Genomic DNA, 18467 nt, shown 5'->3' on the forward strand with positions numbered 1-18467 from the left:
TATGAAGCCGACTAAGTTATAGAACTCGATGGTGGTACGGTTTGGTCTCAAGGGGTGGTTTTGGTGGAGACCATTAAAGGCGATAAAGATTGAGGGCTAAAAAGAAAATTTGGTTAACGGATAAGTTTATGTTTTGATTTTAATTCAAATTTGTTTTTTCCGTATTTGAATAGGTTTAGAATGCCTTGCATGGAAAGATTAGTGTCTAGTATAAATAGGGTTTATTTTCCTTTCTTTTATGTACTGTTCTTTTTATTCAACTAATAAGAGAGAGTCGGACGAGTCACGTTCAAAGATCGTGTGTTTCGGTGTGTCTCGTGATATCCAGGTTAACAACTACGAGATGGGGTCATGACAATATAGTACCACAACCACACGAGATATAAAGGTTGCTACGAGATGGGGTAACTCTAGGTGGTTGTTTTGGCCCGGGGAGAGATTGAAAGAAAGTCATGCGTTTGATATGGGGGGTAGATTAACGGGGATTCACGCCAGTAGTCGTGGGGATGATGGATGACGCGGTCTTGACAAGTGATGGCGACAAAGGTCAGAGAGAGAGGGGGGGGGGGGGGAGACGTGTATGCTTTTCTTTTTCTGTTTAATTTAATAAAATTTAAATCTTTAAGTTAATTACATAAATAGTTCTTAAGAGGTTAATTCCTTCATGTGAGATGCGCTTGACTTTGTTTGCCTTAGCACTTAAGGTGTGTTTGAGTGAGCTTTTAAAATTTGCTTATTTGTTATTTGTTTGTTGAAAAGTAAAAGTGTTTGATAAAGCTTTTCAAAAGCAAATTTTGAAAGTTCATTCAAACACTCCCTTAATATAGACACTCACTAATGAAAAGTGGAAACATGCAAACTTTATAAAATATAAAGAATATTTATTGTTATTTTCTTAGTTTAAGAAATGAAACCTGAAATTTGTTTTATACCTACATAACGAAAAAAATTCAGTCTAGTTAAACTTTTATCAAAAGTTATATTTAGCTGCATCACTTCCAACCATATGACCTTATAAAACGAGTTTGTTGTAACATACTTTAAAATATTTTCTAGTTTAGTATAGTGTGACTTTCTAAACGAGTTTGTTGTATCACACTTGAAAAATAATTTTATAGTGTCGTATACCTTCTAAACGAGTTTGCTAAAATATTTTTTAGTTTCGTATAGTATGACCTTAAAAAACAAGTTTGTTGTATCTTACTTAAAAAACTTTTCTAGTTTCATAGTTTAAACCGAGTTTGTTTTGTAACTGTGCCGGTGGCTGTAAGTTGTATCATTTCCTCTAATTTTTTGATTTAAACAACCAAACTTTATAATTTTATTAAACGATCTCATGATTTATTTACTCTAATTGAGACAGTAATTGTTTACACTTCAAAACCGTATACTTGGATATATATGTACGTTAATCACAAATGCTAGCTACATTCATTGTAGGATTGGGCATAGGGTGAGTGATGGCATGGGGTCTAATGAATCATGATTGTAAAGGTTTGTTTGGGTTTCGAGTAGTACTGTTTGTTGAGCATGAATCATGAAATCCTTTAGGTGATGTAATGTACCTGTTTTCTTTGTGTTTAAATATATTTAAGGCTAAGGGTAATGGGGCTTGGTTGAGCCTCAAGTGATCCAATCAAAACTCGACACATAAGCGATGACATGGCACTGGATCAAGCCTCTCAACTAAGCCCCATAGGGTGTAGTGGGGCTTGATTGCCCACCCCAAGTATTTAATCCACCCCATGCTCCAAAAGCTTGTTCAAGCCCCGTGGTCCGGACCACGGGGGCCGTCCGCGCCCCGGTTCACTTGGGTGGTGTAGTGGTGTGCGCGAGTCACCTAGGCTGCCACATGGGATCGCGCCCCCCCGTCCACCCCCCACTACCCTCGGCATAATAAAAAGATAGCTAAATGTATTATTGTCCTAAATTTTTATCATACCTTCTTGTAAACATCATATCAAAAAAAATTTCCCCCACTTTATTTTAGCGTTAAAATTTAAAAAGGATAATTATTAGACAACGCGTAGTCAAAACTCTTAATCTTTGGACGTTTTATGTCATGTGACATCCAAACAACATTTCAAAGTTTTTAAAATAATGACATTGTTGTAAAAGGCCAAACTCTCCTGCAATCATTAATTATTCCCTGCCCCTCTCTCTCTCATAAAACGCCTCTATCGCAACGTTGTGTATACAACTTTGACACCCACAACTCTACCCGGCGTTTTGACCCCAAAACGCGACACAACTTGACCGACTACACATGGTGTTATGATGTAACAATTGAAAAGTGCAACAAATAAAGTTAGAGGGCGGTGTGTTTTAGTACAGCACATAAAGGGACAAGCATATTCAAAATAGAAAATGCCATATTTTTTCTTGAAAGATTGAGTTGTAACATATTTTAAGAATGAAAAATATAGTTTTTGTAACATATGAAAACTAAGATTGTGTAGATATTCAAAAACAGCTAATGGGCAACTTGTTGCCCGTTTGCCTTCCATTTTGATGTAAAAGAAAATCGGATTTTTTATACGAGATGCTCATTATTTATCAGCTACACAAACCCTTTTAGGCCACACGACTAAATGAGTCGCGACTATTTCCCTTTCTACTAAGTTCCTTGATTAATACAATATATATATATATATATATATATATATATATATATATATATATATATTTTAAACTTAGTAATTAGCTATTGGTTTTTCAACTCTAGAAATCAATTTGTCTAGACACTTTATTTAGTTGCAGTGCCACTTAAGCAAACTTAGAAGTGAAGTGACTAAACCATAAGGGCAAAGATTAAAAGACGTAATTAACTTTTTATTCAGCTATTGATGCCATAATGAGTGTACCTTGCAATGATGAGAGTCTCCATTTGGGTCTGGCTTAAAATTTCCGAAAGTGAAGAAGAAATGAGTTTTTTGTTTTTCTATTGATAAGACGTAAAATGTAACTAAACAGTAATGCTATTTTATTCGTTGTTTCCCTTTCACTAAAATGGTAATCGTGTTATCAGGGGCATATTCGAGATTTTTAATACCTCGGCCAAGTCAAAATTAAAAGGCCCGTAAGCCTTAACAAATAATAAAAAATACAAATTAATTTTTATAAACGACGATTAATGTTATAATAATAAACATAAAATATATATAGTGTTAATATAACACCCCAATTTTCAAAACCCTAAAATTGAATGCCTATATGATTTGTTGATACAAAATTTGAGAGAATTAATATAGTTAATGTAATATAAGCTTCATTTTTTGAACTTGTTTAAAGAATTTGGATTGTTTATGAAATAAAAGTTATTAAATTAATAATGAAATATAACTAAAGCAAAACTAAAAGAACTGAGTATATAAATAATAGATTTAATTAGGAAATATAGATGAATGGTCAATTCTGTCATTTCTTCAAACTTGAGTCATCACCTTCAAATTACTTACGTAAGTTTACAGTTGATTTCCGGCATAAGTTTTCTGGTGAATGTATTTTCTGGCGAGTTTTAAACATCAAAACTAACGACCGAATCAACCAATGGACGATGCCAATTAACTCAGGATCCTTTGCTGAAAAAGATATATACATATATAAAAGTTTTGGCCCCCGAAAAGAACGTGCCCCGGCCAAAGGTGTGGCTCGCACACCTTCCGAGCCGCCCCTACGTGTTATAATTGTATAGTGTTTTCTGTTGTGTCTAATGTTTATAAATGTCTAATGTCTATGAGCTATATGGTTTTACACTAATAATAGTTATTGCGAGAGGAGAAAAAACAAAATGCATAATTTATTTTTTTCAATTCTAAATTTTTAATATATAATACAAGAAAATGATTAAAAATTTAAGATACAATGTTTATTTATCTCTTTTAACGTTATAAATCTATACATCATGTATTCAAGTGTAGGTTATGTGTATCATGTGTAAAAGTGAAAAATAAAGATATGAACAAATTCATTTAGTGATTTCAAGTTACACGTGAGAAGACGACTTTCTCAAAACAAATGATCAATGTAAATATAATCTAGATAAAAAGAATCCTAAACAAGCATTATCGGTGATTTGAAAAGCGAATCAATCTATGAACTATCATTGTTTGCTAAATGATGATATGATTAGAATAGTTGTCGTTTTTGTTGATAGAAACTGCATGTAATGTGAGCAAAAGGAAGAACGAAAGTGAGAGAAAACCTTGAGATTATTGTGTGTTATAATTTGCTCGTAAGATAAAATAAAATTACAAAAACATGTGCTTGTTAAAAATTTATTTACATGCTTTATAGATTTTTTTTCCATTTATCTCAGTATATACTTACACTTAATAAACGTTGAAAGGACGCAAAGGTCATATATAATCTTGAATACATCATCCACCCAAGTGACTATCCATGCATCATTTTCCTTATTATATATTTGTTTATTTTGTAATATCTTCAATGTCCCTTTGGACACCTCTCAAGGTCGGGATGACTTCCAATGGGTTGAGTTAAAATACATGTGATTGCCTTTTGGTCATTAACTCATTATATAATAAACTAGCTTTAGAGCTCATGTAATACAGGGTCCGAAAATTAGAAAATAGAGATAAATTTAAGTAATACATCCATAATGTATAAAGAAATATGTGCATGGTGTGTTGACATGTTAGTATGTCACCCTAGTTCATGCATTTAAACAACGTAGCATAACCCACAAGAAATCAATAAGCTTACAAAAGTCAAACGCAAACACACTAGAAAGAAGTTTTTGTAAACCAAATCAATAAGTTTTCAATTGTCTTCAGGACTATTAATATGGGTTTTTTTTTATATTTAGTAAGTCGTATTGTTACAACATACACGACACATTACTATGTGTGTGTATGTATAACGGATGTATAAATGGCTTAACAGAATTAATGACACTTATTCACTATTTAAGGACTTTGGAATGATATATTCTCACAATATCCAACTTTGTTTCGAGTTGAGTGGATTAATGAAAGAGGAGTGATATATTAGATAAGTTATATTACTTATGATTTATTGTAATTGGTATGAGTTGATTATATCTATTTTCATTTTAATTGTATTTTTGTATATAGTTAAATACTAATTGTATCTTAAAAGGTATATATTTCACATAAATCATGTGAAATTTACTGTAGAATAACCTTATTAGCGAAAAGTTTGACACTTGTAAGGTCAAACAACCCATATATATCCCTCTAATTTCACCCTTATAGACATAACATAAATTAAAAGGGTCACGTAAAAGTGGCTCTTAATGGATATGTAGGGTTTGAGAAAAGATAAGGCACGCTTTGTAATTGTAGGACATTGGTGGTAGATCATGCATGGTTGGTATTAAACCATTTGATCTCACTTAATGTGATGGTCCACCATTTGTTACTTTTATATCATGAAGCTAGTTGGTAATCCAAGGATCCTATGGCATGCAAATATCTTTTTGAGTTTATCAACAAAAGTTGGTGGGAGTTGGGTGCTGTTTGTTTTTCATAGATAAAAAATATCAGAAGACTGCGAAACCACATCTACCAACATCTGTAGCAGAAGAGGTGGACCAAAACTCTGCAGTCTGTAACAAGAAGATTGTTTATTTTTTAACATCTGCAGACTGCTAAAATAAGCTGATAATAATAATTTCTCTTTTGTTAGCAAATTAGCAATGACATGAGTGAAACATACATATTAATTGATCAACAACATTATTAAACAACTTCAATCTGAATCAAAAGAATAACAAATCAATACATAAACTATAAATCAATTAATAAGCATTCAATCTCCATCAGGTACTGTGTTCCGGTAAGTCAACGAAGAAGAAGATGACGTTGACTTCTTCCAATTCAGCACCGGAAGAAACAATTATTATTATTATTATTATTATTATTATTATTATTATTATTATTATTATTGTATGTTTCTATTTGGTCCTTACTGTATGAATACAGTTGGAATGCACCAGAGGAGGTAGAAAGGCGGCGGCAGGGTTGCAGCGGTGGGGCGGCGGCGCTGAAGCAGTGGAGCGACGGGGTTGCAGCGGTGGGGGAGTAGGGCGGCAGTGGAGCGACGGGGTTCGGTGGGGGAGTTGGGCGGCAGTGGAGAGAGGGGGGGATTAGAGTTTGGGAGTTCTGATGGAATAAGAAGAATGATGGAAAGAAATTGGGTTAGAAGAGGTGAGAAGTAGCAATACCAACACTTCTGGGAGAAGAGGGCGCGCAGACGTTTTTTAATGAAACGTCTTCGAAAAAACAAACACACTGCAGAGCCCAACGTCTGCGCGCCCTCTTCTCAGTGCAGACAAAAGAGGTGGAGAAGTGCTTCTGAGGAAAAACAAACAGCACCTTGTGTTGTAAGTATCTAAATATTCTAGTGATCTTGTCAACCTTTATATTCAACTTTACTTTTAATTTAGTGTTTATCAGCTGTTTGATACTGACTAAACCGTTCAAAATAAAGCAAGTTGACCAGTTTGAACGGTCTGGTTCACGATTCGGTTTTTATGGTTTGGTTTATGGATTTGTTACTTATTAATTCCATTTAAGGAATATTACATTTACAAACCATTCTTATATCATTTTAAATAATATAATACAAACATGTTCTTTTAGCTGTCTAATGTTGTTGAACCGACAAAAACCGAACTATCGTCGTCCATCAAACCATGAAATAGTTAAAACTTTTAAACCGAACGATTCGACCAACTCTGTCTGTTTGGCTTAGCCAACCCTTTGGTGATTAATCATATCAACCACATGTTTATAGAATGCGGTTTCGTTAATTACGTATGATCTTTTTGGTGTATACATATTACATGTGTGATACCGTTAACAAATCAAAACGGGTTATTACTTATTATTATATAAGTTGCTAATATTTTGGGCTTTAAAGAGATCCATACAGGCCGGATTGGGCCTTAAAACGTTTTAACATTGTGGACAAGACGAGGCTTTGCTCATTGGAATTTTGGGAGCAGGACTCTGGATTAGTGGATTCTGCACTTATTTTGGTTGACTAAATAAGTAAATATGCACTTTTGCTAAATTTGGTTATTGTTAGGAAAAAAGATTATTCAAATTATCGGTGGTATTTTGTTTTTTTGTTTGTTTTAGTTTGGATTCGTAATGTATGTAACAAAAATCGACCGAAAATAAAATGGTATCATAACGAACGTGACGGGCGACTGGATTAGCGTAAACTTACCCCGTTTTGTTTTAGTTCGAGTATCGTAACGAACGTAACGAGAATCAACTGAATGCTTTTAGTGTCGGTGTCGTAATGAACGTGACGGAACCCAACCGAATTAGCTTAGACTGACCACCTTAACGTCCGGGATCGATAACGGTTGGGTTTGACAAACTATCGAGTTTTATTGACCGACGACACCCCATTGGTCCACCTTAATATTTAGTTTTTTGTCTTAGTTTTGTTATAATTATGGTAGAATAAGACGTACATGCAGGCCCGGCCCAAAGGTGTGGCTGGGTAGTCGACGGCCATAGGCCCGATTTTTTTTTAAATATGTATATTTATTAAAAAAAATATGTATAATCAATGTTTAAACACATTTACATAAACACTAGCTTGGTCTAGTGGTAAGGAGGTATGACTTATAACCAAGAGGTTGTGGGTTCTAGTCTTATTTAAGAAATTTTTTAGTTTTTTTTTACTCAAAACTTTTTTACACTACTCAAATCATAACCAAGTAAGCCCACGTAAAATTAAATTGTTTAAACACAACAAAATGTTTCTTTTACTTAAGGCTCAAAAAAATTTCGACCTTGGCCCAAAAGTTTTTTTGACTTCTCGGAGCCGGCCCTGCGTACATGTAACCGAAACGGACCGGATTCGTGTCGACTTACCGTCTCAACCCTTGAGACCGACAAAGCTTGTGTTTTACCACCGTTCGAGTTTTATCAACGTTGCGCCGGGTAAAACACTAGTTACACACATGTAAATAATTACTCTACTTATAAAACAACTAAGCACAAAGGACTACCAATGTCAGTGACAAAACTTTAAGCACCAGAACTATGTTATAATGCAAACATGAAGGACTAATTATGATAACAAAATATAAAATAATAATTCACAGATCAAATTCTGTTAAGACTCACACACACAGCATAGACGAACTGACTGGCTGACTTTCAGCCGGAAGCTTCAACAACCGAACAAACTCTCGGTAATATCACTTCTTCTAATCTCAAATACGTTCAGATCTGTTAATATTATTGTTTCAGAACTTTAATTCACAGTATCCACAGCTAAAACCTCTTACTGTATGTTATTAAGTACCGATTTGTGCATCGGAATCAATTTAACTCGCTAATTAGTGTTCGCACTAGCTTCTATGCTCGTTAATTGCGTTTATAGATCGGTTAGTTGATTAGGTATTTACTGTATGATATTAATCGGTGATTTGTGCTTCTGAATCAGTTTAAGTTACTAATCAGTGTTTGCACTAGGTTATATGCTCGTTAATCGTGTGGATAGATTGATTGTATTCATTATAGCTGATTAGGTGTTTACCGTTTGTTATTAATCGGTGATTTGTGTATTGGAATCAATTTAAGTCTCTAGTTAATGTTTTCATAATGTGTTGATAGATCGGTTATAATAGTTATAGTTAATTAGGTATTTATTGTCTGTTTGTAATCGGTGAGTTGTGCTTCGGAATTAGTTTAAGTTACTAATTAGTGTTTGCACCAGGTTATATGCTTGTTAATCGTGTGGATAGATCGGTTATAATCGTTATAGTTGATTAGGTGTTTACTGTTTGTTAGAAATTGGTGATTTGTACATCGGAATCAGTTTAACTCACTAATTAGTGTTTGCACTAGGCTACAACTTACATGCTCGTTAAGTGTAAGGATAGTTCGGTTATAATCATTATAGTTGATTAGTTGTTTACTGTCTGTTATAATCGGAATCAATTAAACTCTCTAATTAGTGTGTGCGTTGGCCAGAATAGTTGATTAGGTATTTACTGTCTGTTATTAATTGGTGAATTGTGTATATGAATCTACAATCATTATAGTTGATTATTAATCGGTGCTTTGTACGTTGGAATCAATTTAGCTCACTAATTAGTGTTTTCACAAGGTTTTATGCTTGTTAATTGCGTGAATAGATCAGTTGTAATCGTTTTAGTTGATAGGTATTTACTGTCTGTTATAAATCGGCGATTTGTGATTCGAAACCAATTTAAGTTACTAATCAGTGTTTGTGCTAGGTTGTATGCTCGTCAATCGCGTAGTTAGATCTGTTATAAGTGTGATAGTTGATTAAGTATCTACTATCTACTGTTTGTTATTAATTGGTGATTTGTGCATCAGAATCAATTTAAGTTACTAATCAGTGTTTACGCTAGGTTATATGCTCGTTAATTGTAAGGATAGATCATATAGTTGATTAGGTATTTACTGTCTGTTATTATTTGGTGATTTGTGTATCAGAATTAGTTTAACTCGCTAATTAATGTTTTCATAAGGTTATATGCTCTATAATTGTGTTGATAGATCATTAGATCGATTATAATAGTTATAGTTAATTAGGTATTTATTGTCTGTCATTAATCAGTGATTTGTGCAACGGAATCAATTTAAGTTTTGCACTAGGTTAGATACTCGTTAGTTGTAAGGATATATCGATTAGAATCGTTATAGTTGATTAGGTATTTACTGCGGTTATTTTTATGATTTAAATTAGGTGTTGGTCATTATACCGTCAGATCGAATCGTGTGTGTGGGAATAGGTGGAGGTTTCTGTTGAATGCATAAGCGTGAGTGAGTTTACTAGTTTCGTTTATCATCTAATTTTTGTGTATTACGTTTTTGAAGGTCTGAAAGGTTGGCATGGATCACTGAGCTCGAGTGTGTGATTTAATTTGTTTATCAGGCTACTGTTACTGATTTGGAGTAAAATCTATCATCAGAGTAAGCTCCCTGCTCCTTTAGTTGTTTAATTTATGTTAATTGTAGGACTGGCAAATGGGTCGGGCAGGTCAGAGCAGGTTAGGGTCAGAACAGGTCAAATAAAAACGGGTTGTTTTGGTTCGGGCCGGAACGGATCCGGGCTGAAACGGATCTGGGTCGAAACGGGTTCGGTCGGGGCGGGTCAGGGTCTGAGTGGGTCGGAACGGGTTTCGGGTCGAAATGGGCTGTTTTATTATTATTATTATTTTTTGTTATTGTTTTTTTTTCATTCTTAAAAACATTATTTCATCTTAAGTATCACTATTCAAAGGCTTAACTTGCTATTCATAGCTATTTACTTGCCAATATTATTCTCACGAGCATGGCAAACATAACAAGTTTATGGTGTACCAACATAATAATACTGCAAAGTACAATTAGACCTCAAAAATAAAGAGTAAAGATTAAAAAAAATCATATGTAACTGTAACAAATTGTTAAACTTGTCTGATGCACAAATTAGAAGAATTACATATCAAACTTGGGTATAAGTTGAACTTTTATGATCAAACAAGGCAATTTTAATAAGATAACAAAATGAAGAGCTAGCAAGTAAACAAATTGAATTGTCTTGAGCATTCCACTATCTTGCTAGTGTCTGAATGAGGTCAATTACCAAGTGGGCGCAGTCTTTGCTGCTTGTTGATGCACAGATGTACAATTCCATCTTTCTTTCTTTTTTTGTTGTCTTAACTGATCTTATTTTCAATGTAACCATCTCTCAATTTGATAAACTTTGTTTTTTTGACTGAGTAACCATCTCCATTTGTGCTAGGTTTTGTGTTGCTTTATATTTCCTTCCACGTCCCTTGTTTTTTTCGATCGAAATTGACTGTTTAACAACACCCGATATGGAGCCCAACTGACACCCCCCCCAAAAACAAAAAACACACACACACGTCTATAGTGAAGGGACCACCAAAGCCCGCGCGCACCAAGAATTACCTATTTTAAGCAAATCCCCAGAGAGATACAAGTAGATGTTTGTTTCCACAAAATACAAACCAGAAATAACCTGTAATGTCTTCTCCCAGAAGTAACCAATCGGATCCATCTTTTTATCGATTCCAGGTCTTGGTTAGCCAACCATCTGAATCTTCATGAGCTTCCATACATCTATTAGAGCATACGGAATTATGCAGAATGTGCAGTTAGTGTTACATAATCTCAAGATAGAGTGGCTGATTGTTGGCTTTTAATCATACTAAACATCTATATCTCAATATAATCTTTTCTGCTGTTCTTTTTTACGTCAACTAAAGTCATGTTTAGCTTACATTTTGGTAGCTACAAAGTACAGATACAGTGATAATACACACACACACACACACTAAAATTTACCTCTTTTTGACTTAAATGTAGATTTCAAATTGTGCATCTGAGCTCAAGACGAGCATTGGCTCGTTTAAGGTACTACACGAGCTCGAGCTTTAGAAAAAGAGCTCGAAACGAGCCGAGCTCCAACTCTTGTAGTCAAAACGACTCGAGCTAGAGCCTAGTTGAGCTTGGAATCGGCTCATTTACACCCCTGCAATACTGATATCAATAAACAATGTGACCTGAATATGGACAAAAATTTTCATAAATTATCAAATAATTTGAATCAAAGCTACGTTCTAACACACCTTATTGTGTATTAGCATCAAAACAAATTACAAACTACTTAAAACATCTAACTATCTGAACAATCAGTAATCATGGAGGAATATGCATTTTTCTTGATGTCTTATCTCTTAATGCATTGCCAGTATTATAGTTCTCATTCCTTCTAATGTATTGAGAGTTAAACAACTTTTTGATCAGAAGATGGTACGCTGCTACTGGATCAGTTTTCTTTTTTCATTGTCTTGTTTCTTGGGGGTTCTTCATGCTAGTATTGGTGATGCTGACCCCTCATATAGGTAAACATGTATCTATAGTTGTTCTCCTGTACTGTTCCCAATTGAATGGCTTCTCATCTTGATATTATATTGTTTCTTCATACAGGTCCTGCCTAAATGACTGTGAGATAACAGGATGTGTGGGTGATATATGCTTTCCACACTGCAACTTTTCATCTGGTAGTGCATCGGTTGATGGCCCTTGGTACATGCAAGAACCACAGTATTTAAGGTGGAAACTATGGGATTGCCATAGTGATTGCAAGTATCATTGTATGGTCAATAGGGAAAACGAAAGAGCAGCATCTGGCTTTGAGCCTGTAAAATATCATGGCAAATGGCCCTTCAAACGAGTATTTGGGATTCAGGTTTGTTACGATAAACATTAATACTCTTTTAATCTTCCATTTTATTAACGTGTTGTATTTTACTAGGAGCCTGCTTCTGTAGTATTTTCTGCACTCAACCTAGCAATGCATTTTCATGGGTGGTTATCTTTTTTCATCCTCTTGCATTACAAGCTGCCAGTGAAACCAGATAAAAAGCCATACTATGATTATGCTGGTTTATGGCATCTATACGCGCTCCTAGCCCTGAATTCATGGTTTTGGAGTGCTGTTTTCCACAGTCGGTAAGTTATAGCATATAGCTATATGTCTTTTAAAATTACTACGAATGCCACTACTTTTGTACCATACTTACAAGGGCGAATACCATAAAAAAACTAACATACGATTTGTTTTTCTGGTGAAAGTCCGTTAATAATTTTTTGCACATAAAAATCCAACATACTTTCTGTTTTTTCTCATTAAAGTCCCTTAACAATATGTTTCACTTAAAAAGCCACATACTTTTTGTTTTTCTAATCATAAAAGTCTCTTAACATGTTTAATTAGAAAAAAGAAAAATGTCTCTTGCTTATAATTGGATGAAATCATGAAAACATTATTTGACAAATTGCATTATAATAGCCCATAGAAATCATTCGTTTATAACTTTCTAATGATTTTAAATATATACTAACCATTTTATATTTTGTAGTTTTCATTTTATTTTGAGTTACATCATCGATGCTGATGCATTTTTATTTTATTGTTTTTTAAATATTATTTTTTATCATCAATTATCATCATCATCATCATCGTACTCAGTATATCCCACCAATAGCAATGCTATGGTAGGGTCTGAGGAGGGTAAGATGTAGACAGCCTTACCTCTATCCCATAGGGATAGAGAGGCTGCTTCCGGTGAGACCCCCGGCTCGATAGTAGTTTTGCATCAAGCCTTGGACATAAGGCACATAGCACTCAATCATCGGGACACCGGCTGATCGGTACATGTGCCCTTGTCTTTCGGCTATCAACGCCACCACATGATGCCTGATTAACCTTCCGCCACTTTTAACGTTATTTTCACGAGATTAGTAAAATAACGTCAAAATTAGTGCAATTTTACTTTTGCCCACCCGAGGGTTCACACATATATACATTATATGCGCGCACCATCAATTGGTTGAATTAAAAATGAAAAAGAAAAGACAAAACATTGAACGGGATTTCCTTTGCAACATGCCCCATTTTTAACGTAACTTGTTTCCATTCTTTCCTCAAGTGGTGTTAATTAGTAAAAAAGATTTAACAATTTTGTTCAAATTTAACATCTGGAGGGACTTTAATGTGCAAAATATTGCTAAAGAACTTTTACGATAAAAAAACAGAAAATATGCTGATTTTTTTATAGCATTTGCCCTATTTACAATTGTGACGTAAAACATATAACACAATAAACTTATAATAAGTTTTATTGATATACAGTGACGTAGAATTGACAGAAAGACTAGACTACTTCTCTGCAATTGCATTACTCGGATACTCACTCATTGTAGCCATAATAAGAAGCTTCAACGTGAGGCTTGAAGCTGCACGAGTCATGGTTTCTGCTCCACTGCTTGCCTTTGTTACCACTCACATATTATACCTCAACAACTACAAACTCGATTACGGTATTCTTCATAGTTCACACCTCCATTTTTTACCTGATATTCTGATATGTTATTATAGGGTAAAGTTAAAATACAAAGGGAGACAAAAATGAAAAGTATGAGAAGGATTTGTGACCACACAAAAAAACCCCTTAAAAATAAATTCAAAAAAAAAATCATAACTCAAAAAACGAAAAAAATTAAAAAACTAAAATGTTTCCGCCATCATTCCTGTTAAAAATAAAAAAAAAATTGACGAAAAGACACAATGCCGAGATCAAAGACACAATGACGAAAATGAACAAAAGACACAATTATAACTAAAAAAAGACACAATAGATCGCAAAATATAACACAATGCCGAACAAAATATGGCACAATGTTGAGTATTATAACACAATGTCAAGAAAAAAAGACAATCAATGACGAAAATAAACACAAAACACAATGAAAAACAAAAAGACAATGAATTTTTTCACTTACCATTATGTTTTTTTATGAGAACAAGAAAGACGGTGGAAACATTTTTGTGTTTTTACTCTTTTTGTTTTTTTATTAAATTTTGAGTTATGATTTATTTTTATTTTTTTTAAATTTTTTTAGGGGTTTTTTTATGTGGCTACAAATCATTCTCGCCCTTCTCATTTTTGTTCCCCTTTGTAGAATAACTTGACCCTGTTATTATATGCAAACTTTTCTTGACCTTACTGGCTTCTTATTAACGATAACTAATAGGATGGAACATGAAAGTGTGCGTCGCAATGGGAGTTGCACAGCTATTAATCTGGGCAATATGGGGCGGAGTGAGTAATCATCCTTCGAGAAAGAAACTATGGTTTGTGATTGTGACAGGTGCGCTCGCAATGCTGTTAGAAATATATGATTTTCCTCCATACGAAGGATATGTGGATGCTCACGCTGCGTGGCATGCAACCACCATACCTCTTACTTATCTATGGTGGAGTTTCATAAAAGACGATGCGGAGTTTAGAACATCTGCTCTACTCAACAAGGTAAAATAACATATTTGAAGAAATGTTGTTGAAGATTTATGTGTGTATTTTGTTTTAGAAGACTAGTTTCGTTTCCTTTTTGTTTTGTTTTTGTTTTTTTTTGTTTCGGAACTTGTTTGTGCTAAGCTAAGAACAATTTATGGTCGTTGGATTAGAGATGGTATCACGGATTAAGTCGACACTACTGAAAACTATAGAGATTACGATGGACAGATTAAATGGGTTGATTATGATTACTCTTTACTCATCCTAACTTAACTGATATATATCAGAGTTATTGATTAATAACATAATTGATTCATAACTAATGCTATAAATTTATTTCAACATTTATATCAGAATTTGCTGGATCAAATTTGTTTATTTAAAATTTTAAATGCTTTTTTCGTTTAGATGTTTTTGGTATGTGTTGTTACAATGAAATCTTATTCAAGTTGGCTAAAGCTATGAATTTGAATGTAAGTGTGTTGGGAGGCTAACCTGTCCAAATAGGCTGCTCGTGTTAGACCATGCGTAGTGCCATAGTGGTTTTGGCCCCAAAACGATTCACCTTCCTCTTCATTGGCTTGGAAGAAAGTCAACCCCTACCAGGAGCTTCCTACAAAACGCTCAGGCCCAAATTTGCCCCGGGGGCGGTGTATTCGGGCGTTTTGGGGCTGGCCCCTCCTTCAAAACGCCTAACTACATCCGTTCTTAGTTTGATAACTCATAGATATTTATAAAAGTTTTAATATAAAAGTTTTAAAATATATTAATATTATAAAATGAAGGCAAATTAGATTTTAATAATCCCAACTAAATGGGTCAATAATAATATTTACTTAGTTTATTCAAACTGGTTGTCACAAATTTAAAAAAAAATGGCTCCGTTAAAAAAAACTTGATGACGTTAAGTTTTTTCCGAATTTCAAACTAATTTTTTAGGGTACGAGCCAATTGATATAAAACTTAACTCGAAACACAGTTAGCTGGGATTATTAAAATCCAATCGAAACACAGTTACCTCAACAAACCTTGGCGAGTGCTCTTTATGGTAAACACGTACATGATTTGGAGGGGCGATTCGATATGACCGCGAGACAAAAGGCAGTTTTAGCTTGTCTCAAGGGGACTCATGCCCAGGATTTTTTGACTGTTGTGCCCATTGAAGGTCTTGGGCAACGGATGTCGGCAGTTGAATACAGAGCCATCCTTAAATACCGGCTTATGATTCTCCTTTTCCCTCCAGATGAATCATGCCCCATTTGTAAAAAAGCTTGTTTGGATAGATTTGGTGAGCATGCTCTCCACTGTAACGAATTGCCGGGATTTAAGTATCGTCATGACTGGGTTAGAGATGTCTTATGGGATGTGCTTAGACGTGCCGGGATCTCAGCCAAGAAAGAGGCACCAGTTAACTTTTTGACTGATCCGCGAGAGGGAAGATCTACCCTGCGTCCTGCGGATGTTCTTGTGTTTGGCTGGGCAGGGGGTAAGCATGTGTGTGTTGACCTCACTGGGGTGTCCCCGTTGGTGGGGCTGAGAGACAGTGGCTTCGTACCGGGACATGCGGTTTTGAGAGCGGAATCTAGGAAGGTTGCTAAGCATGAGACAACGTGTTTGGAGAATCAGCACGTGTTCATTCCATTTGCCTTCGACACTTTTGGATCCCTAGCTCCCGAGGCGGTTCGCTTATTGGAGCGAGTGCAGAAGGTGGTCCACAGTGACTCGCAGAGCCCGAGGAACCAAGGATTTATATTTAGTAGAATAGGCTTTGCGATTCAAAAGGGGGTAGCGGCGCAGCTTGTTGCTCGCTTACCCATTATCCAGATGTAGTTCGGTTTGTGTTAACTACTAAAAGAATAAAAATAGTTTAAAATAAAAAAAAATCAGCAAAAAGTAAACATAGATTTTATAAGATTTTTTTTAATGGCACATTGATTTTATTAACTAGTTTTCTATATTTATAAATAAAATATAAGGTAAATATAATAAGTGGAACCTTTAACCATAGCGTATGTCGTTTTTTATTGTTATTTTTTTTTCTGGATATTACCGAAAAGAGAAAAAATTGTTACACGTTCTTAAGCTTAAGTTTGTTATTTGTTGTCGTTGTTTTCGTTTGATGTTTTCTCTTTATTGAGGTTCTTCTTCGTAAGCGAGTTCTTCATAGGTAACTGAGATTGGCATTCCTCGTTCTATATCTATGGTCTATGATATCTTTTGTTTGTAAAACAAAATGGTTACCATGCAACATTTGTTTTTAACGGTTTCTTTTATATTCTCAATCTGTCTTGCACAATCCAGTAAATAATATGTGTAACACATCGACTATGAAGAAAAAAAGTCATTGCAAATCAGTTTATATTTTAGTTTTTGTTGTGCAACCACGACGATATTTGAGACATTATAAAACAATATTGATAAAACTTTGTTTTCTAATTTAAGAGTCATCATTGATTTACCTAAATTTTGAAATAAGTTATCTCTAGTATGTGGATACCAAAATAATTCAAATGTAACCGTACGATTTATCCTTTGCCCTATGAGCTATAATGCAAATGTACGAAAATGAACTATGTAGAGCCCTCCAACATTGTATGTTAAATATCAAAGTTTTCAAGTCATATAATCATTTCTTTATAGTTGTGTCTTTTCACATTTAAAACAATCGCGTCTAAGGGCCATACGAAGTATCCGATTATACCGTTTTTGAAGAGTTGACCTTATGTTAAAAATGGATTAAACATTTCACGAGCCCTGTGGTTTGATTCACCACACGATATATGAATTACAAGCAATTTGACCTTATCAATAACCATGTTATTTTATTACAACTTAAAACTCGTATTTTGTAAGAAAACAACTTAAAAATACAAATAAGAATTCTAAAAACTATTAATATAGAATATATTTTATAAGTAAGAACTCAAGAACTATTGCATTTTGATTATATCGTATGAATTTGTTTCAGACGAAACAATGACATTGTAAGTGTAAAGAAAACTATTATACATAAAAAAAACACTTCAAAATATATTGGTATTGTATTTGTTTTGACTTTGTACAATGTTCTTAAGAAACTAATGGTATATTCAAAGTATGGTGTTTCTCTAAAAGAAAGCTAAAAATAATATATAATACTAAAAAAGAAGAAAACCAACAGCGATGAAGTTGGAAGAATGGACCACAAAATAAACTTAATGATGTTGTCTATGAAAAAATACATCCATGCACATTATTAACCCCATTTCCTTTTGATCCATAATCAAATAAAATCATACTTTTTAAAAGCAAAAAGGTTTTCAAAGTACATTCAAGTTCATTTTTAATGTTAGTAATTAAGTATCATTGTTGACATATGATTTTCATACGAAACAGTGTTTTGATAAAAAAAGAAAAATCTAAAATCAAAAGAGTGATTGGGTTGAAAAAAAGTAAAGGATTTCCAATCATTTTTTGTTAAAATATAATTGCAAAAATTCAAGCATTTGTTTTTAAAAATTATTATTTTTTTAAATTTTGAGTTTAATCAGAGGTGTCGATTAAGCCTTTATAGATAAAATCACAATAGGTTCAAATGGACACTCTTTTATTTGAAAGTAACATAGAGTGTTTTTCA

At 34.0% G+C, this 18467-nt stretch overlaps 1 protein-coding gene across 1 annotated transcript; it reads left to right on the forward strand.

Moving 5' to 3' along the window:
• Positions 1-8105: 8105 nt before the first annotated feature.
• Positions 8106-15119, forward strand: LOC143530690 (uncharacterized). Its single transcript, XM_077026158.1, has 7 exons — positions 8106-8200; positions 9867-9953; positions 11799-11893; positions 11979-12240; positions 12307-12503; positions 13687-13874; positions 14589-15119. The coding sequence occupies exons 3-7, from the start codon at positions 11799-11801 to the stop codon at positions 14873-14875; spliced, it is 1029 nt and encodes a 342-aa protein (XP_076882273.1). The 5' UTR covers positions 8106-8200; positions 9867-9953; the 3' UTR covers positions 14876-15119.
• The last annotated feature ends 3348 nt before the right edge of the window (positions 15120-18467 follow it).

Source organism: Bidens hawaiensis, unplaced genomic scaffold, assembly GCF_021521415.1.
Source record: "Bidens hawaiensis isolate Kalapana, Puna unplaced genomic scaffold, B.hawaiensis_p1.1 tig00008970_1, whole genome shotgun sequence".
NCBI classification, from domain to species: Eukaryota; Viridiplantae; Streptophyta; class Magnoliopsida; order Asterales; family Asteraceae; genus Bidens; species Bidens hawaiensis.

Bases quoted from the DNA above. Each gene is read 5' to 3' on its own strand.
- LOC143530690 (XM_077026158.1), top strand. From the start codon at position 11,799: ATGGTACGCTGCTACTGGATCAGTTTTCTTTTTTCATTGTCTTGTTTC. The intron at 12,241-12,306 runs GTTTGTTACGAT...GTATTTTACTAG, and splicing joins AACGAGTATTTGGGATTCAG to GAGCCTGCTTCTGTAGTATT. The intron at 13,875-14,588 runs GTATTCTTCATA...GATAACTAATAG, and splicing joins CAACTACAAACTCGATTACG to GATGGAACATGAAAGTGTGC.